General features: G+C 32.7%; 3 protein-coding genes across 3 annotated transcripts; all 3 read left to right on the top strand.

The window, feature by feature from the left end:
- The first annotated feature begins 2,160 nt into the window (after nt 1–2,160).
- Nucleotides 2,161–3,148, top strand: LOC139880279 (replication protein A 70 kDa DNA-binding subunit A-like). Its single transcript, XM_071865470.1, has 4 exons — nt 2,161–2,431; nt 2,550–2,649; nt 2,771–2,898; nt 2,999–3,148. Exons 1-4 carry the CDS (start codon nt 2,212–2,214, stop codon nt 3,097–3,099), a joined length of 549 nt encoding a protein of 182 aa, XP_071721571.1. The 5' UTR covers nt 2,161–2,211; the 3' UTR covers nt 3,100–3,148.
- On the top strand, nt 3,101–4,663 carry LOC139843767 (uncharacterized). Its single transcript, XM_071833918.1, has 6 exons — nt 3,101–3,108; nt 3,165–3,297; nt 3,444–3,643; nt 3,759–4,062; nt 4,206–4,271; nt 4,353–4,663. The coding sequence occupies exons 1-6, from the start codon at nt 3,101–3,103 to the stop codon at nt 4,515–4,517; spliced, it is 876 nt and encodes a 291-aa protein (XP_071690019.1). The 3' UTR covers nt 4,518–4,663.
- A 3,460-nt stretch (nt 4,664–8,123) lies between these two features.
- LOC139843776 (uncharacterized) lies at nt 8,124–12,679 on the top strand. Its single transcript, XM_071833930.1, has 11 exons — nt 8,124–8,280; nt 8,378–8,497; nt 8,852–8,953; nt 9,083–9,238; nt 9,348–9,407; nt 9,500–9,568; nt 9,717–9,773; nt 9,863–10,009; nt 10,122–10,566; nt 10,675–11,615; nt 11,844–12,679. The coding sequence occupies exons 1-11, from the start codon at nt 8,124–8,126 to the stop codon at nt 12,677–12,679; spliced, it is 3,090 nt and encodes a 1,029-aa protein (XP_071690031.1).
- The last annotated feature ends 9,849 nt before the right edge of the window (nt 12,680–22,528 follow it).

Below are 22,528 nucleotides of genomic sequence, written 5' to 3' on the forward strand. Positions count from 1 at the left end.
ATATGAACATTTAGTAGAGACACTTTATGATAAATGTTTTTATTTTGGCGGAAAAACGCTCGAAAAAGTAATATATAACAATTATCGTGTTTTTCGAGCATATGTTGAGGTTTTAGCTATTGGGTTTAGATATTAGGGTTTATAGGGTTTAGATATTAGGGTTTAGAAATTTAGGGTTTAGGGTTTAGATTTAGGATTTAGATTGAGTTTTTAACACGAACGGTTTAGAGTTTAGGGTTTGGTGTTTTGGGTTTATGGAATAAACCCAAAACACCAAACCCTAAACCCTAAACTCTAAATTGGGCTAAATTTTACTTCACAAAACATGAAAAAAAGACGTTCATATTCTTCACGAACAATATTATCTTGAATGTTATTTTTGTCGATCGTTTTTCCGCCTAAATAATGACATTCATCACGAAGTGTCTCTTCTAAATGTTCATATTTTCGTGTGATCTTGATGCCGGTAAAAAAAATTCCAAAAAAAACGAAATTTTTTTTTTTTTGCTTCCCCCCGCTTCCCCCCCGATTGATTACTTCCCCATTGATCCTGCCCATATATATATATATATATATATATATATATATATATATATATATATATATATATATATATATATATATATATATATATATATATATATATATATATATATATATATATATATATATATATATATATATATATATATTTATTTATTTATTTATTTACGGCGAAAATGAAGAATCTTTTATCTTGATAAAACATAGGCATAAATCTGACACGTGTCTCACCCATATTCCTCCTCACAGAATACTGTTTTGTCAGACTTTTCAATTAAAAAAATCAGGAAAATTGTACAGCTAACATGTGTCCCGCTATTGCTCTGTTAACTCAATTTATTTAATTTTAATTATTATTAATCAAACCCGTTATTCATTGATAAAAAAACAGCCTAATTGGATATTATTCCTAAAATATGTTGATTTTTTCACAGGCCACAAATCACTACAACAATACGGATGATGATGATTGCTTCATCAATCCTTATTCGCGATTAAGGGTTTGCTAACCATTGAAGATGAATTAGGGCTATCAAAATTAGCGCCGAATCATTATTCTGGTAAAATAAATCTCGATTACTTTATCATTGTAATCATCCTCCGACATCAATGGACGCTGCTGCAGGTATGTTTTACACCATTACATATACATATTTGTCTGTAATGTTGTCTTACTACAATTTGGTGTTTGATGTTTACTATTGGTGATTGGGGATGTTTTGTATGTTAAAACCTAATTGGGATTCTTCAACCCTAATTATGCACTGATATGATCGTCCATTAATTGGGGTTTTAACCGCGATTACATGTTATTATTCGGATTGCATTTATATTTTATGACAAAAATTTTCCAATAATTATTAATCAATGTTTGCACCATCTGCTATGGCAGGAACTGATTTTGTTCTTAATTAAATGTATACGGATACAAAACATACAAATACACATATGAAGTAATTTAAATTAAGTTAATTTTTGGAATCTAATTTGGCAATGATTTTATTTTTGTTACCAATTTACTGCGTTTTATATATTTTTGTAATAATAATAATTATAATTATAATTATAATTATAATAATTATAAAAATTATAATTATATAATTATAAATATTTATAACGATTATACAAAATATTTTCAAAGATAATCTACAAATTTAATATCCCTATAATTTTGGAATTTTGTTAATTGTTATGCTGGCAGTTTTCAAATCATGGGATAACCTCCCAAAATAACTCCAATCGGTTTTCATCAGTATTCCTATAAATTAAGTTAACATGTCTCATTGTTAACATAATCTCTTCTGTGTATTCTCTCTATTTCAATCCATTTCATCACAATGACTACAAATTTGCAAGTCATTAAGTCACTTTCACCCAAAAAACCACATGTTAACATCAAGCTTAAAGTTTTAGCAATTGAAACTATGAGTATCAAAACTTTTGATCAAGGAAAACAATTTCTGGACTTGATTGTATCCGATGAGGATGTATGTTTATCGGTCATGTTTTCAGCTATACTATATATTTGTATATATAAATATAAATTTATAAATTCCTGTTCTTTTTATTTTGGTTCACAGACCACTTTTAATAATCATGTTAATCATACAGGGTGATCGGATTTCTTTAACTATCAAGCATTTCTTAAAGGCGAAGTACGAAAACATTATGAAGCCACAGAACAATTATCTTTTCAACAGAGTTTTTGTCAACAACAATACTTCAAGATCAAAGAATCCGCATTCCAACCATGCGTGTAAGCTAATGCTTGAAGCGAAAACAACGGTCTTGCCTGTTGAAAGTAGTGACTGGTCTGGAGATGGAGGTTTCAAATTCATTGCTTTTTCTGATTTGTTGGCCAAAAACTTGGAAGAAGGTGTTTCTGCAGGTATTTTTTATTATTAAATTAAAATCTAAAATTTTGTGAAACTATAAGTTTTTCAATATACGTATTCATATAATTTTATCCTATATGTTTTAAAATTTGGAAACAATGTATGCAATAGATGTAATTGGAATGGTCACCAAATTTAGCGAAGAAAAGCAGTATGGTAATACTGATGACGAGCAGTCCAAATACCGAGTCATCAACTTAAGAGATCTTGAGTATTTCTTATTCATTTTCCCTATTTATATTTATATTACTGAATAAATATTGGCTATTATCTTACATTTTCAATAAGTATAGTAACACTTATTCAGTTATTACTTTTACGAATATATCCAGAGGTTTATCACTGTCTTGCACTCTATGGGGAAAATTTATGCGTCTCTTTTACAACTATGTCAACTCTGAAGAAGAAAAGCAATGTGTCATTTTGATCATACAGTTTGGCAAAACAAAGAAACATGGAGGTATGTAACTAATCTAATTATTGTACACATGTTCCTGCTTACATCTAACACTTATTGAAAATGTAAGAAATAAATCTAATTGACTTTACTATCTACGTAGATCATTTGACTGTTCGATCGGACTGGAACTTTACCCAAGTGTTGCTAGATGTTAATCTCCAAGTAGTAACGGACTTTCGAAAACGGTATCTCCCTTATTGATATGCCATTGTACTATTTGATATAAACTAAATGTTGACACACTAACTTATTTAACATGCGATCAGTATTTTGGAAATCAACAGCACAACTAATTCAGGGATTTCGTTTGCCCCATCTCTGACTCCACCAACTGACAAATTGGATGAATGGTTTGATAGTGTTACCTGTGTTGGCTGTGATGAGTTAGATATATCCGGTGTACGATTCACACATATCATTAAATTGTGTTATTATTTTACGTTAATAATTTTTGTTCTTACATTATTTAACCCCGTATTTTTCCAATTGTTCATTGTTTTAAAGATTCTTACTGTATATTACTATTCACCTTCCTTGTGATTTAGCCTGGCATTTACGCTGTGCAAGCTGAGATTATTGCGGTGTTGCCTGATGATGATTGGTGTTACATTGCGTGTAAAAAATGTTACAAAAAGGCCAACACAATCGATCCACTTGTAGATTTAACACTCGGTATAGACGACTTACTAGCGTTAAAGCGCAAATGCAGTGGAAAGTGTGGTGACTGTCCGAAACCTGTTCTAAGGTAAAATGATGGTAAATAAAAGGCCATTTTTGATTAAAAATGCTACTTGATTTCTTTTAGTTTTTCAGTTAGCAATTTACATATTATAAATTTTAATTCTGTCTCATTCACATAGGTTTAAAGTTAGTGTACGTGTTGCTGACAAGACTGATGAAACCAATGGAACAGCATCATTCACTTTATTTGAGACACAAGTGTCAAAATTTGTTACCAAAACCGCTTACCAGCTTCAAAAGTCTTTACCCGAAGGTCAGGAACAACCAGACGAGCTTGATGAACTAATTGGAAATGTACTCATCTTTAAGGTTGCAGTAACAGAAAACACTCTTTCAAGAGAAAGCCCTGTTTACACAGTAAAGGATGCAACCGGCGACTCCATTTTTATTGACAAATTTGCGGAGCTCTACAACAAATTTAAGGTATAATTTTAAAACAATTATATATTTCGTTACAATACACCATATTAACATGTCAATAATTTTACTTCAACACTTTAAAGGTTACATTATTCAAACAACTTGGTCTTCTAATCCCTACACTACCAATTTTTTTACCATCATAGGGCGGAAAACCCACCAAGATGAATCACAGTGTTGATACATCTTCTCAACCATCAGCTTCTACTAAGGTATTCTTAAATAACTTTACATAATACACTAACTTTGGTGAATTATTACTAATCAATACCTACACTTTCAACTATTACCAGTGTGGATCAAATAAAGTGGTTGAAGATGTATTGGCTGTCAATTTGGGAACCAGTAGCGGTTACACACCACCGAAGAAAGTCATTAAGAAGGAACCAACAGAGAGCCCACTATCCGTCAAATCTTCAACGACCAAAGCAAAAAAATCCATTCAGCTCGACAATTAGAATATCGCTTTGGTTTAAAGTTTATATTATTATCCTGATTTTTAAGATTACAAGACTTTATTTTTGTTTGCTTCATTTGGTTTTTTAAGTTTTAAATAGATTTCATGTTTCAATAATGGTATTTGCACTTATAACCAATTTTATTATTATGTTTTACGTTTTGATACTTCAGTTATTTTAGATTTTGGTTTAATTATTTACAATTACATATTCCTTTTATCATATATAGATTGTACACAATTTGATGCATGAAAAAAAAAAAAAAATGACACCCACAGTCTGTGTCTTCTAACTTAACCAAATAAAACTTCATATAGGAATTATGTCTCAAATACAAAAAGTTAAATTTAAGAACTACAATCTAATTACAATATTTAAAAAATTAAAAGCGGAATCCATTGTTTTAACTATGCACTTTATTTGGGCTGGAATTGGACATTTTTGTAGTAATAATAGGACCCCATTTTTAATCAATCGTTTGGATTTACACTAAATTATTGGGCTCAAATTAAATTTGGCCCGAAACAGTCGATCCAGCTAAATCTACTCACATTGCATAACCTTACTTTATCACCTTAACCGGTATCCCGATAATCAATTCAAAACACTTAAGTTCTAGGCAAAAGCTACATAGGGAATTACGCATCAACAGTATCTCACACACGTTGCAACACCGACTTCCCTATTCATCTTCTTTGCAGTTTTCTACATCAACAAAAAAATCATTCGGTGTAACCCTGAATTTCTTCCGTTGCGTATACATTACATCTTCTCAAGTAAGCTCCTTATTTCATCGATCTGTTTTTTTTTTGTTTTTTTTGGGGTTTACATATTATTATTTGAGATATCCATCGTCAATGGCGACAACCTTCGTATCTATCCGATTGATATGATAAATTTTAAATTAAATCTGGATATGTATGTTTAAAATTAGGTCTATGCATAATCTTTCTAATTGCAAGGCTCGAAACTGATATATATCTATGCATGCAGTATTATTTGTAACAATAATGAAAGTAGTGAATCATCTGATATATACTGTACTTATTATAATCTCAAATTAATTTAAACACCAACATATCACCGGAAAAATTTTGAGATTTTTTTTTTTTTTTTTTGATTTGCATAAATATTGAATCATAATAAGTCAAAACAACTAATTACAATTGCTGACAATATAGTAGTTGTTTTATAATTGAAATTCCTACTTTGGTTAATTATAGTTACACATAACAATCTTCAATGGCTCAATTATTTTAAACAAAAAAATTCTGCTACATATATGCAACCTGTTCTGTTTTAGATAAATTGATTAAAGTACTAACTAATATTTAGGGTGAAAACAAGAATTACACTATTTGAAGAAATTTTTATTCCTATAATAACAACATCTAACATATAATTTTGGTATGTGTTATTTAACAACAGGCACTTCCCACCAAGTGGACGAGGGTACATTATAACAATGAAAAGCCATCTCATTTTGTCATTCATTCTGAAGCTGTACACACCCACCATGTTCAGACAATGTTTAACTCAAATCAGGAATTTTGCTTCGGCGATGGATGGGGATCTATCGTTAAAAATCTTAATAACAGTGAAGCTGATATATTTGTTTTTGAAGAAATTGATAAAACAATCCTACGCTTGATTAGTTTTGATTATCAAGAAGGACTAGAAAAGTTCTGTCCCTCCAGCCGACTTCCTATGTGTTTCTATTTAGTTTTGACCCCCTCAAACAACCGAATGGTAATATACTATATCTGACCATTCTTTCATAAATTCTGTTTATCTAATATAATGTCTTAACATTTTTAGTATTGGGCTCTTACCTAATCTAAACAATAATTTTAATAGGTTTTACCATCTGAATGGGTCACTGCTCAAACTAAATAGTATATGATGCCGATGGATCTATATATAACCACAGTTGGCGGATACAAATGCAAGGTTAAAGTTTCGATCAATCCTCTTGGTTACCCTCTTCTTAATGGTTGGGGTAAAATTGAGAAGGAACTTGTCATCAAATTTGGGGATTTGTTGATTTTCAAAAAGAACAATGAGAAGAACATTCAATTACATGTTTTCTCACCAGATGGATGTGTCAAGCCAATTGAAGCTTTTAACGGTCTTAATCAACACCCTTCAAAGCTGATTCATAATCAAAATATCAAACCCGTTAAAACAGAAACAGTTGACGAATGTGGTCCAAGTCAAAACATACCTATCTTGGAATCTGAAGCTATGCAACAAAACGTTATGATTAATGAGCCAGTAGAAGAAAATATCTCGACTAACAGTTCTCACCCATTTCAACCTACTACATCACACAATATGATAATTAGGAGGGATGGCAAAGTCGATTTTTGTGATGTTATCACTAATTCTGAGCACATACATGTTTGGTTTACAATTCAGCGTGCTCATCTATGGGTAACTTTCATTCTCTTTTTAAATATGTTTACATTTGCTTTATACTACACTTTCTACATTATGTTATTACTTACATAAGCATAAAATGTTATTCCTATCGACCAATTATTTCATCATTATAATAATATCTTATTTTTGGTTTTAACGAAGCGCCTTCCACTTGCATTCCAAAATCTCCCTCAACTGAAGCGTAAGATGAAAGTTAGAGTTGTCGATCAAGCAAAGAAACGGTGGTCATGGGGTTTGATAGCCGAAGGGAGCAGCAGCTACAAAAAGTTATCTGTTTCAGCAGGTTGGGGAATTTATTTAAAAGCGCATGGATTAAAAGAAGGTGATCAATGCGGTTTTTCTTACACAATTGGCAAAGCTGTATTTCATCAACTACAAGTTCCACATGTTTGAATCACCTATTGGATTGTAAATAAAAACTATGTTTTAAGACTGTGTGAAGTGAATCCAGTAGAATACTTTCTCTTTTGCAAGTTTTTCTAATCCATGATGTAACTGATATTTTGGATCATGTACTTCAAGTAGCTTAAAACATATGTTTTGAAACATGTGTAGGATTGGATCTTATGCTCTATGCTGTGTACCTACTTTTATGCAAACTTCTAGATTAACACACCAAGATTGTAAGTTCGTTTACTCCAACAAACTTTTAACTCAATTGTTATTTTCATATTCCTATAAACAGTTATTATTAACCCATCAACTATCATAAACATTACTGATATATACATAAAACAATAATAATAATAAATAAGAGTATAAGTTATACTATAAATGCAACGATAGCCAAAAAAAGGGGAACACTACAAAATATATACCAAAAATAACTAATTATTATTATTCATTCTATTAAAATCACGGTTAAAGTATTTTAAATTTGAATGTTCTACAAATTAGGGAACAACCTAAAATCATGGAAATACAAATGACTTAATAAATTAATAATAGAATATTCATAACATATAACCACCAATATTGGTAACCGAAAATATTTCCTCCATACACAATTTTCCGCATTGTTTGTATTCATAAGTTACATTTGGATCATTTTGAACCAGATTGCCAATCCCTAATTCGATTTCTTAAAATAATACCCACTCCTTTCTGCTACATATCGTATCACACTAATGAATGAAGAACAATATTCACTGTAATCTGAATATCATGGATGACCGATCTCTATCAACAAGTCTCCAAAAAAGGGGAATTTTTCCTTTACCAGCCAATAGTAAACTCTCAAATACAAACAACAACTACAGGTCGCCTATATCAGAGATAGTTTTTACACAAAACAACATCAATGCTCAATCTTCATTTACAGGTACAATTTTCATATTCAACAAACTTATTTACTTTGTTTTTAAAAATCTAATCTTTAAACTATTGCATTAACGTGAATTGTTGTTGTTTAATAATAGCAAACAACGACCCTGCAAAGATTGCGAGGTCCAAAAGGAAAGAACATCTGGAGTTAAAAAGACGACAATCAGAACACTCAGTATTACAAACATCAAAAAACAACACTTCAGCAAATAAAGGTATTTTAGAGATACTCAATAATGTTTGCTGAATCATAATCTAAAGACCTCTAAATGCTTATCATTAACATAAGTGTTCAAATGTGCAGTATCAAACAAACGTCCTCTTACTATCACATCACAAAGGTCTATTAAACAGACAAATACCGCACAAAAAACAACCTCAGCAGAAAGGAAAACTGCTACAACGGGGATTTGAATACTTCAACAGTTTCAAAAAAACTCAAAGGCAAAGTATACAATGGAAGCTCAACAAATGCAAACACCATCATGAAACCTAAAGGTATAGTGTTATTTTAATTAAAAAAATTTTCTTTCCTCTTTTATATTAACAAATTACTTCATGAATCCCAGGTGTTGAAACAGTAGTGTCAAACACCATTACTGGCACAAATTGTTTGCATTCACGTACACCGGTTAACTTGGATAACCACTTTAACAAAAGCTCATTTGCAGGTATTTTCGATCCATACATTACAATGTATCCTTTTACATCAAAAATGTATACAACTTTTAGGAATGAATCACATATAATACAACAAAAGTAAATCACATATTCGATTTAAACAATTTACTGATCTGTAGGTCAAAACATCATTTGCAATACATCTGTTTCCAATAAAGGAAAAGAAATTAACAGTATTGCTACATTTATCAACCATACTCATTCACCATCTACTGTTTCAATTCAAGAATTACTACCTACCACACCATCATCCGGTACTCAAAGTAATTCAAATGGTTAGTAGATATTCTCCTGTATTTGACAATTATTTAACTTTCATTACATTATGGAATTTCTTAATATACTTTCATACATACAACCATAGTTTTTACGCTTCTTATACAGCTGGCAGTGTCACACACAATGTACCACACGATGTGCAATCCATGTCGACTATTCTAACTGGTAAACTTAATAAAATTCAACATGAGTTGAACATTATAATTCTTTTATTTACCTTATACTTAATTATAAAACTGTATTATCTTCATGTGTAGCATCCCAAAAATCATTTATTAATAGGCAGGAAAGAAAAAACATCCTGTTTTTAAAAAGGAAGAAAACAGGTATGTGCATTTCCTCAAATTGAACAACCTGTTTATAAAGAACATAAATTGAACTATGGTACATGTATTTATATATTAAATGTATATAAAATTATTACATACAATTTACAAATTAAGTTTTTTTCATGAATCATTGTTACTTTTTTAGTGACACCTTTATCGGTTCCCAATATCACTATATCTAAAAGATCGCAACAGTCTAAAAGTAAGTTTTTTTTTTTTAAATTAATTCCTCCAAAATGAAATTATATTATTTTATTTACTATCCACATATTACGTAATGTCTAAAAACAGGTTATCGATCAAGGAGAAAACAAATAGTTAGACAACTAAAATCTGGCAGACCACGAAAAAGGTATGACATTGACCCTATTTGTTTTGATTTGGATGAACCAAGTACTTCTGGAGTCAACCAACTACGTATTACTGGAATATCAAACGGTGCGTAAATAAATATTTATTATGTTTTATAACAATGTACTACTTTTTTTGACAACCTGATTATTTTTTTAATGTATAATTTATTGAACGTTGTGTGTACAATGTTACACAGAGTACTGTGATGAAGGTGATCAATCGTATACATGCTCAGCTTGTGGTGCAAAACTTTGGTTGCGCGAAACACTAAGAGGAAGAGCAACTAAAGGTTTGAGGGGATCGTTCTCCATGTGCTGTCTAAAGGGAAAAATTGTACTGCCAGAGTTTACTAAAGACCCACCAAAACTACTTTATGATTTGTACTCCAACAAACATCCAAAGAGCAAACATTTTTTAGATAATGTTAGGCAGTACAACATGGTATTTGCATTCACGTCGATGGGTGGTAAAGTTGACAACTCGGTAAACAAAGGCAAAGGGCCGTACACTTTCCGAATCCGTGGTCAGAATTGTCATAGGATGGGTGGTTTGGTTCCGAAAAACGGAGATACACCAAAATACTCACAACTGTACATTTATGACACGGCAAATGAAAGTGCAAACAGAAAAAACTCAATCGGGTACAGCATCTTATAAATTTTAATTCTGTAATAAATTTACAGTTAAGGATTGTCCTAAACACGTACATTTGTTTAACAACTAATTGATATGTGAATTTCCTTTATCAGGGGTACAAAAGGAAATCAACCCGCTTCATCCAAATACTCGCTTGATGATGAACTGATAAAAGATCTAATGGAACTCCTGGACAATATTAATCCACTCGCGAAAATATATCGAATGGCACGAGACCGTTTTGAAGAAACGAAGAACAATGATTTTAAAATTAAGTTAATTGCTAGGAGAAGTGGTGACGGTCGTAATTACAACTTGCCTACTGTTGATGAAGTTGCGGCATTAGTTGTAGGTGATATTGACATGGAGTTTGATAAGCGTGATATTGTAGTAGAGAGTCAAAAAGATGGCCTCAAAAGAATTAGTGAGCTACATCCTCACTATTTAGCTCTTCAATATCCTTTGTTGTTTGCTTATGCCGAAGACGGATATAGGCCTGATATTTTCCACAAAGGGGCAGACAGTAATACAAAACGAAAAAAGAAACGGGTGACTATGCGTGAATTCTTTGCGTACAAAATTCAAGACAGATCCATTCCAACAATAGCACATTTGGCCAGAAAACTTCATCAACAGTTGTTGGTTGATGCTTACACAATGATTGAGTCTGAAAGAATATTATACATTAGAAAAAATCAAAAGTTACTCAGAGCAGATACCTTTGCCAACTTAACAGTCGCAACTATCACAGGTGATGTTGTTAACAGTATGTTAGGAAACAGAATTAAATTGCCTGCATCATTTACGGGTAGTGCACGCTATATGATAGAAAATTACAGAGATGCAATGGCTCTTTGCCGCGTATATGGATATCCTGACCTATTTATTACATTCACCTGTAACTCTAAATGGCCAGAAATCAAAAGAGCGTTAGAAGGGACGGGTCTTAATGCAGAGGATAAACCGGAATACCAAGCAAGGGTCTTTAAAATGAAACTTGATCGATTAATGGAAGATATCAAGAAAAACAAAATTTTTGGAAAAGCTATTGCAGGTAACTCATATATTCCCTTTGATTATTTATTAACATATAAACACTAAACAGTTATTATAATATCTCAATTAACTTTGTTATTGACATATGTGATTTAATCAATACACTTTTACTTGCTGTATCATGTCAATTAAAAGTACTGTTACCGCCAAAAAAAATCATGTACTTTATTAACATTCGATAAAGTATTATTGTATTTTATTAATGATCATTACCTTTTTTTTACAGATTTATATACGGTTGAGTTTCAAAAATGTGGATTGCCACATGCACATATATGCATATTCTTAGACGAACGTGATAAGTTGCCTGATCCAGAAGATGTAGATAAGTTCATCTCTGCAGAAATACCTGACAAAGAAGAGGATCCAGAACTATACAAACTTGTCTCCGAATTGATGATGCACGGCCCATGTGGTAAAGATAATCCAAAATGTCCATGCACAGACATTGAGAAGAAATGCACAAAAAATTTCCCAAAACCATTTGCAGATGCAACAAGTGTCGACACTGAAGGTTATCCAATTTATAAACGAAGAGACAATGGTAGAATAGTCACCAAACAAGGAATCGATCTTGATAACAGATTTGTTGTTCCATATAACGCATGGTTACTCAAGAAATATCAAGAACATATTAACGTTGAATGGTGTAACCAAATCGGTGCTATAAGGTATTTGTTCAAGTACATAAACAAAGGGAACGATCGCGTTACTGCAGGTGTATGTGATGAAGATACCGATGAGATCAAGGAATATTATGATTGCAGATACATCTCTTCGTGTGAAGCTGTTTGGAGGATGTTGGCTTTTGACATTCATCAAAGAAACCCAACTGTTGTTCGACTAGCATTTCACTTAGAGGATCAACAATCGATCATCTTTGATGAAGACGATCTTATTGAAGATGTCCTGGATAGACCATCCGTTAATAAGTCTCAGTTTTTAGAATGGATGAAGTGTAATCAAAAATACCAATCTGCACGCCAACTCACATATGTAGAATTTCCAACAAGATTTGTTTGGAACAAAAAAACAAAACTTTGGTCACCACGAAATGTTTAACGGGTTCAATAGGACGTATACATCACGTGTCACCACAATCAGGAGAACTATTCTACCTTCGAATTCTGCTTAATAAGGTCAAAGGTCCAAAATCATATGAAGAAATCAGGACAGTTGGAGATAAGGTTTGTTCAACTTTCAAAAATGCATGCTACGAAATGGGTTTATTAGATGATGACCAAGAGTACATAGATGGCATTAGAGACACAAGCCAGTGGGGATCCGGTCATCAAGTTAGAACTTTGTTTGCACAGTTACTTCTCTCCGAAAGCCTAAGTCGTCCGGAATATGTTTTTGATAAATGTTTTGAATACCTGTCAGTAGACATTATTCATCAGCGAATATCAGGTAAACAAAAAATTAATATTCACAATTATTGGAACTGTATATTAGTTATATTTTTAAACAATCGGTCTTTTTGATTTATGAACTGATATCAATTTATATACATAATTTATTTTGTTTACAAACAACGAATCATTTTTAACATACTCATTGATTAAATTACAGTTTTACCAGTATTAATATTAATATCATTTTGTTCATTTTGATTACAGGAATACAACCAATAGAAGAGATGCTAAAGAATTTGACATTGAATGAGATTGAAAAGTTATTGCAGAGAAACAGCAAATCACTAAGGAATTATCATGGTATGCCATACCCAACTTCAGTAGGGTTAAATCTTTCTGAAAACCCTCTAATTATAGACGAACTATCTTATGATATGTCAACTCTCGCCTCAGAACACTGTAGCCTTATTGATAAACTAACTGTTGAACAACGTCACGCATATGACACTATTGTAAAGGCAGTTCATGAGGATAAAGGAGGCGTCTTTTTTTTGTACGGTTACAGCGGAACTGGTAAAACTTTTGTTTGGAAAACTTTATCAGCCTCTATGCGAAGTCAAGGTGAAATTGTGTTAAATGTAGCATCAAGTGGAATTGCAGCTTTGTTATTACCCGGTGGCAGGACAGCACACTCACGATTTGCAATACCAATTAATCCACACGAAGAGTCATTTTGTTCAATTCTTCCAAATAGTAATTTGGCTGGATTAATTAGGAGAGCAAAACTAATTATCTGGGATGAGGCTCCAATGGTACACAAGCTAGCTGTTGAAACACTAGATCGGTCGTTAAGAGATATTTGTAGATCTATTAATCCAGATAGCATGGAAACACCATTTGGAGGGAAAATCGTTGTTTTTGGAGGTGATTTTCGTCAGATCTTACCAGTGATAACACGTGGTTCAAGAGAGGAAATTGTTTCAGCATCTCTCAACTCTTCTTACTTATGGGATTATGTAACTGTTTTAAAACTAACGGTTAACATGCGGCTAAGAATCAATCCAACCAGTGATTCTTCTAAAGATGATGTGGCAAAATTAGAAGATATCAGAACTTTTGCAGATTGGCTACTAAACATCGGGAATGGAAACATAAACCCAACAGACGATGGAGTTTCAGAAATTGAAATATTTGATGACGTGTTAGTAAAAGATGCTGAAGATCCAATTGGTTCAATTATTAATTCAATTTATCCAGACTTTTTAGAAAATCTTGGGAATCCTGCATATTATGAGCAACGAGCCATCTTGGCTCCAACGCATGAGATTGTTAACATCATTAATGATCGCATGATGCAGTCACTTGAAGGTCAAGAAAGGTCGTACCTTAGCTCGGATAGCATATGTCAATCGGATAGAGACTCACACTTTAATAGTGAATTGTTTAGTACCGATTACTTAAATAGCATTAACATCGGTGGCTTACCAAAACATGATCTAAAACTAAAAGTAGGCGTACCCGTAATGCTACTTAGAAATGTTGATCAAGCTGGTGGACTATGCAATGGAACTCGATTGCAAATAGTAGAGCTCAAAGAGAAAATGATAAAGGCTAAGATTTTAACTGGAACACATGTTGGCACGATTACAGCAATTCCGCGTATGTTAATTGTTCCTTCCGATAAAAGGATACCATTCCGTTTCCAAAGAAGGCAATTCCCATTAGCAGTCTGCTTTGCAATGACTATCAACAAAAGTCAAGGTCAATCGTTAGCCAATGTTGGTCTATTTTTACCTAAACCAGTTTTTAGTCATGGCCAGCTATATGTTGCACTTTCAAGAGTTACATCTAAAAATGGACTCAAGGTTCTTATTCTTGACAAAGACAAGAATATATCAAAAACCACCACCAATGTCGTCTTCAAAGAAGTATTGCAACACCTGTAACAGTTTAATGGTACGAAGCGTTTTTAAGTTAACATTTATTCTGCCTAATTATTATTGTTATTACATTTTTAAAATCTGTTTTCTGTACAATTATATTGCAGACACATATCGTTATCAAGGAAATAACTTATGGATGTGATCATCGGCCTCTACCTTGGAAGAATGTTATGAAACCCGCATTTCTGTCTCATATAACCAATTTCATTATAATTTCATTGTTTTAACTAATTAGTACGATATATTAAATTCTTTGTTGAACTATTTTCCATTATCATATGTAAACCTTTTGTTCTTGATGTTTTATTTTTGTTGATATAACTAATTTCAGTTTCTTAAGGTTATGAACTATATGCAAATAAATTGTAGCATTTTACAAACCTAATGTGTACTGCCAATTATTTAACATTCAACATTATATCCTGAATTACTCATATAAAGTTATGTGTTAAAAGGAGTACACTTAATAACATTTCCTCCATGGTTTTTTAATATTTGATAATTTGTGAGGTCAAATCATCTATACTGTCCTAATTCAAGAAAAATATCTGTATTCTACGGTAAAACAAGTGTTCAAATGACAAATTAACTAACAGTAAAATATCATATACTCAAAAAAGGAATAACTCATGTTAATAATGTCAATTTATTTAATTATTTTACAATTCAAAGTGCCCGTTATAATAAGTGTAGTACTATAAAAAAAGTTACTATTATAAATTTAAAAAAAAATAAATAAATAAATAACAATTGCAACATGTCTTTTTCATAATTAACATTATAAGAAATATAAAAGACTATACATAGAATATCATTAGCAATACTATCTAATAAACCCATTTATCAACCATGTATTATAAAAGCCCAATACACTATCTAATAAACCCATTTATCAACCATGTATTATAAAGGCCCACAATCAAGACAATAAATAAATAAAAAAACATCAAAACCGATCAGTCGTCTAGGGTTAGTACGCTTCTTCGCTGGAAATATTGCCGATTGTTAAGAACATTATACAAGACAGGTATGAATCTATTCTAAACACAATTATTTTTTTTCTTTGGTTAGGTTTATTTCTTCAAAATATTTGAGTTTAATGTTTTACCATATAATCATTCTATACAGCAACTTAAAAACAACAGAAAGTTACAACTACTATTTACAATGCAGTCGATTATCTCTTATCCCATTGATTCATATCCGTAAATTTTTTGACTTATAATTTACATGTTAAAAAATCTTTACAATTGACTATGAATCATAACCGTTTATCAATATGAATATACTAGGCCATAAACGAAAATAAGTTTGATTTTCAAGTAGTTTACCCTAATTTACTTTTAGATTTTTTGTACAGGTACAGATTTTGATGATAATTACTTTTGGCAATGGATTCAAAACTATCTCCTCCATCATTCATATTTGTAATTGAAAATCCATTTGATCCAGATGTGGTATTATCCTCATTTACAATGATTACTTTATATAATTGTAGATTGTGAATGATTTTTATATCTTTATAATTAGCCAAATAATTTAATATTCGTTACTTATTATAATACAGCCTATACCATTATTATGGTTCAAACAATTGTAAGGGGAATCTAGGCCAAGTCATAATGTTTGTATACACACACTACATGGATATAATGCTGAAGTGCAGTTCAAAATTGTTGAGCAGAAATTATTCCTAAGTTTAGGATGGACTAAAATAATCACTGATTTTCAATTGAATGTCAAGAATGTACTATGTTTTACTGCTATTGACAAATGCAATTATGAGCTGGTAATTTACTCAAGTAAAATGAATCAAAAAAATGCGTTTGACATAAGCAATAATTGGACGAATGTGACTAAACTTCAACAAAGACTGTTTGAGTTGGCTCCTTACAGAATATTTCCTTCATTCATGGCGTTTAATGATGATCTCAATCAAACTAATATGGTAAGCATTTGCAAATCTCTTAGTCAAATTATCATATACTACTGTTAAATTACTAATTTATGTTTTTTCTTCCAAACTTATATTCACAAGTTATATATATTTTAACTACTGACATTTGTTTAAAATATAACACATTTCATTGTTACTCTATCCTATACTATATACCTATGTTTCTTTTACAGATCCTCAAAAAACAATGTTTAAATGCTTATCAAGCAAGGACAAAACCAAGAGATTACATGTTCATACACTATAATGAATCTTATAAGAAAAGGATAGGAGTAGCAAATGTTGAAGGAAAAATGATGCTATGTCAAGGATGGCAAGACATTGTTTCAGATCTGAACATCAATAGTGGAGATTGTCTCATTTTTTATGCAATCAACGAGCTTCATATCAAACTACTAATATATAAGCAAGATGGGTGTGAATATTTGTCACTAAACAATAATCGGATGCCTGAAATCGTTCAACCATGTCAACTACAACAAGAAGTTACAGAGTCATATTGCGAGATAATTATACCAAGGGGTAATGTTATGGTAAGTATAATTTATTATTTTAGTACCACGTTAATTTGTTTTAGTTTATATTATTAAACAATATAGTATAAAGTAAATGTTATCATATTAACATTCGCTAATATAATACCATTATGAAAAATTATGATTTTGTTGTAGCGACTGCCAAACGAGTTGATGTTTCTTCCTGGCCTAACAAGTGGTAGAAGAGTTAAATTCTACAATTTGGAGTTAGTGAAGTACAAATGGAAGTTAAAACAAGAGAAGTCCAAGTTAAAACCAAATCTATGTGTGTCTTATGGAATGAAGCAACTCAAACAAGATACACGACTAAAGCCAGGAAAAAATTGCTTATTCAAGTACAATTACAAGGAGCGTGCTTTTTATCTTGAAGATGTTTTAAATTAAGAATAACTATAAATTGTGGTATCAATTTTTAAATAATAAACATCTTTTCCATTTATTACCTATTTTTATGATTAATCCAATTTTAATATTTATGTACACAGTTCATTTGTAAACTGTCCGGAATAAAAAACAACTATTTTTCGGCTAAATACCCGTCCAACGGACGGGCTAATAAATCTAGTATTAAATAAACCTTCATCGGAACGATGAAGAATGAATTACAATGCAAGAGGGTTTTGAGCCTTCATCAAACAGTTTATATGCAATCCTAATCAACTCAGTATTAACTCCTCGAACGGATCCAATTAACAGCATTTACAACTTAAATCACAGATACTTAGTCATTCTTAAAAATCATCATATCAATGATAAACACGTACGAAAGCATAAAAGTTTATCATTAATATAAAACCCTAAAAAGGGGATTTATTTCTTACTACGGGGTTTTCGATCAATATAGGAAGAACTTATAATACATAAGGTTTACCGTACCCTCGCCGATGGAAATGTCGCCTGATATTAGTGACTACTAGTCTGTACTCTGTATCAATGTTCCTGTAAACAAATACTAAAAAAATATTGTCTCTATTCACCATCAAATATTAAGTTTTTTAGTAATTCAATAACTCATATATGTAACTTCGACGTACTCAAACATATATTTTTTTTATTATTTTTTGGATAAAGACTCAAACATATATGTTATCACCAACAAACCACTTAGGTATAACCAATACATCATATATATTTAACTGACTAAGATATATAGCTTTCATGGTATCTCATCACTGCAGTGGCGGGCGGATATATATAGAAATAGTAGTCACTGTTGTCACCGATTAAAAAACCCAAATAGTTTTCTATTAGATGACTTATTTAAATGATGTCGCTAAAAAAATTGCACCAGTGTCACTAGTAAACTAAAAAAAAAAAATCCAATACATCGCGTATTTCACTAATGTCCCGTGGTACCACTCAATCTAATGTTGGTCTTAGACCACCCCCTATGGTTCATTACCCGCTCATTACCCGTTCATTACTCGTCATTACCCGTAACTAACCATAGGCACGGGCTCATTACCCGCTTTAGTTACCCGCATCCACCATCAATTTAACGGAAGTTATTAGTTTAGTTATAGGAATTGTGGGTCCAGTGGCTTTTTATTGTTGGACTTGATGCTTTATTGCTTGTACGTTGTATATTAAGAGGAGTATTGTTTTAGCCATTATAGGGAGTGTTTAATTATGAGTTAGTTATAGGATATTGGTGTTGATGTTGTTGGAAGCTTCGACGAGCCCAACACACCCACTATAGAGGATCTAGACTATACAAGACTCACTACACCAACACTTTGGCGTTGTTTAGCCTTTAATTTTATAAATCCTTAGTGCACAATGTACTTAGGCGACAGTGTCGACCATATATCTTTAGGCGGTATAACCGACCATGTATTACTTAGGCGGCAGAGCCGACCATATAATAAGAACAACAAAAGTGCACTAAGAACTTAAACACAAACTAAGGCTTGATCGGGAAACTTAACAAAAACACGTATATTAAATTACAATTACAATTACAATATTACTTACAAGCTTTCTCTTCTCTACTTTCGCTAACTCACACTCTTCTTCTCTTCTTCACAACTCACTTCTTATTTCACTCTTACTCACAACTCTCACAACTTACTTCACACTTACAAATGAAATCCTCACCCTTATTTATACTACTCCATGGAAGTTTCTAGAAACTAGATATTTCCATGGATATATATAAATATCTAGATATTTTTATACATATAAATATCTAGATATTTCTTACACACATAAATATCTAGATTTTTCTTTACATTTTAATATCTAGATATTTTTCATATACATATTAATATCTAGATATTTTACCCATATACATATACTAATTCCATATTATTCCAAATTTGCATTGTATTTTAACACTCCCCCTCAATGCAATTTTCTTCCAACGATGTCTTGCAGACCATTCCAAGTGCTTCTCTGAATTTTGTAAACTTCGGTTTACTTAGGCTCTTGGTGAATATATCTGTTACCTGTTCATCTGTCTTTGTTGGCACCATCTTGATCTCCCCTTCAAGGACCTTCTCGCGAACATAGTGATAGTGTACTTCTATATGTTTTGTTCTTGCGTGAAAGACTGGATTCTCTGCTAGACGTATAGCTGATAGGTTATCGCAGAAAAGCTCTACTTGATAGTCTGTTGATTGATGAAGATCTTCCATTAGTTGTTTCAACCATGTAATTTCTTGTGTTGCTGACGATGCCGATCGATATTCTGCTTCAGTTGTTGACCGTCGTGTATCATAGTCTCCAGCGTAATCGGCGTCACAATATCCAGTCACGTGACATTCTTTTGTTTTCTTGTACAAAATGCCAAACTTAATAGTGCCTTTAACATACCTTAAGATGCGTCGTACAACATCAAGGTGAGGCTTCTTCGGATTGCTCATGTGTCGACTAACCACTCCAACTGCATAAGATATGTCTGGCCGGCTTAGTGTGAGATAAATAAGACTTTCGACCATCTTTCGATACATGGTAACATCTTGAAGACTTTTTCCTTCATCTGCTCGTAGTTTTGTATTCGGATCCATCGGAGTTGAGATAGGTTTGCAATTAAGCATTCCGTACTTTTGTAAAAGATCTCGCGCATATTTCTGTTATCCCAGAAATAATCCTTCTCTTTTCTGCTCTATTTCGAGTCCAAGAAAATGTTTGAGTTCTCCAAGCTCCTTCATATGAAATCTGATAGACAGATTCTCTCTTGTTCTTTGAATCTCCTCATAGTGATCTCCCGTGATGATTAAGTCATCCACATATACTAGCACTATGGCTAGTTTTCCTTGATCTTGTTTCACAAATAAACTAGAATCTGAAGGAGCAACTGTGAAACCACTTTTTACTAAGAACTCGCCAATCTTCCCGTACCAAGCTCTTGGAGCCTGCTTCAAGCCGTATAGTGCTTTCTTTAATTTGCAGACATGGTCAGGATGGGACTTGTTCTCAAAGCCTCTTGGTTGCTCCATATAAATTTCTTTGTCAAGTTCTCCATGTAAGAAAGCGTTCTTGACATCCATCTGCCACAGCTTCCAAGATTTGCTAGCGGCTAAAGCTAGTAGAGCTCGAATTGTTGTGATCTTCGCCACTGGACTAAACGTTTCTTCATAATCCAGCCCATATTTTTGAGAAAAACCTCTAGCAACAAGTCGAGCTTTATACCTTTCAATGGAGCCATCTGATCGAGTCTTCACCTTGTAAACCCATTTACAAGATATTGGTTTTACATCTTTTGGCTTTGGAACTAAACTCCATGTCTGGTTTTCTTTTAGTGCATTAATTTCTTCTTCCATCGCTTTCTGCCATTCTTGACTTTGTGCTGCTTCTTCATAAGTGGAAGGCTCAATATGTATTGATTCATCCACATGAGCAGCATTGTCATACCTCGGATTAGGTTGCCTCGGCCTTGTTGATCTCCGTAATTCTTGCACATGCTCCTCGACATCCATTTGGCTTGGACGAACCTCTTCGAATGTAGATTGATGTACCCCAGTTTTCCATGGACTCGTTTCCTTAGAGTACGATCCATCTCCTTCTTTAATTGGATCCGATATGTGCTCTTTATGTTCTTCTTTCTCTTCTGGAACTTCTTCTAATCCATGAGATTCTGGAAGCTCTATCTTTTGAGGTGACCACCATGAAGAAGCTTCATCAAATACCACATTTCTTGAAGTATGACACTTCCCAGTATTTGGATCACAACATCTCCATCCTTTTCTTGATTCATCATAACTGACAAAAATGCACCGAATTGCCTTCTTATCAAATTTGCTTCGTAGATGATCTGGTACGAAGACGTAGCATACACATCCAAAAACCTTGAGATGGTTGACGGTTGGCTTGATCTTCCATAATCTTTCATATGGTGAAATATATCCCAACTTTGTTTGTGGGAGTCTGTTAATCACGTATGAAGCCGTCCTCATACATTCGGCCCAAAATTTTCCTGGTACATTCTTACCATGAAGCATACTTCGACAGGTTTCAGCAAGATGACGATTCTTACGTTCTGCCACTCCATTCTGTTGTGGAGTATTAGGGCAAGTTAATTGCCTTCTGATCTTGTGCTTCTTAAGATAGATATTGAACTCGGTTGATAAATATTCTCCTCCATTATCGGTGCGTAAGCATCGAATCTTAGTATTGAGCTCACTTTCTACCTTGTTCTTGAACTCTTTAAACTTCAGAAAAGTCTCCGACTTCTCCTTCATGAAGTAAACCCACACATATCTTGAGAAGTCATCAATGAATGTCACCATATATTTCATACCTCCAAGTGATGTTTGTTTCACTGGGCCGAAAACATCTGAGTGTATGAGCTCTAGTGGTATCTTGGACTGATGCGCTGACTCCTTGAATGGCAATTGGTGAGCTTTGCCAAATTGACATCCAGCACATATTGTATCTGTTCGGATATCAATTTGAGGAAGCCCATTTACTATGCGTTTTACCATCATCTCCTTTAACTTATTATAGCCCACATGCCCAAGACGTTCATGCCAAAGATCAGCCGTCTCATTCTTTCGAGTCTTATCCACATATGCTGTTTCAGCAGATAGTACATAGACCGACTCTATTCTTTTTCCTTGCATAATTGGATTGCCAACCACCTTCACTCTCTTGAATACAGATGATGTCATGCGAGGTGT

Source organism: Rutidosis leptorrhynchoides, chromosome 1 (genome assembly GCF_046630445.1).
Source record: "Rutidosis leptorrhynchoides isolate AG116_Rl617_1_P2 chromosome 1, CSIRO_AGI_Rlap_v1, whole genome shotgun sequence".
Classification (NCBI taxonomy): Eukaryota; Viridiplantae; Streptophyta; class Magnoliopsida; order Asterales; family Asteraceae; genus Rutidosis; species Rutidosis leptorrhynchoides.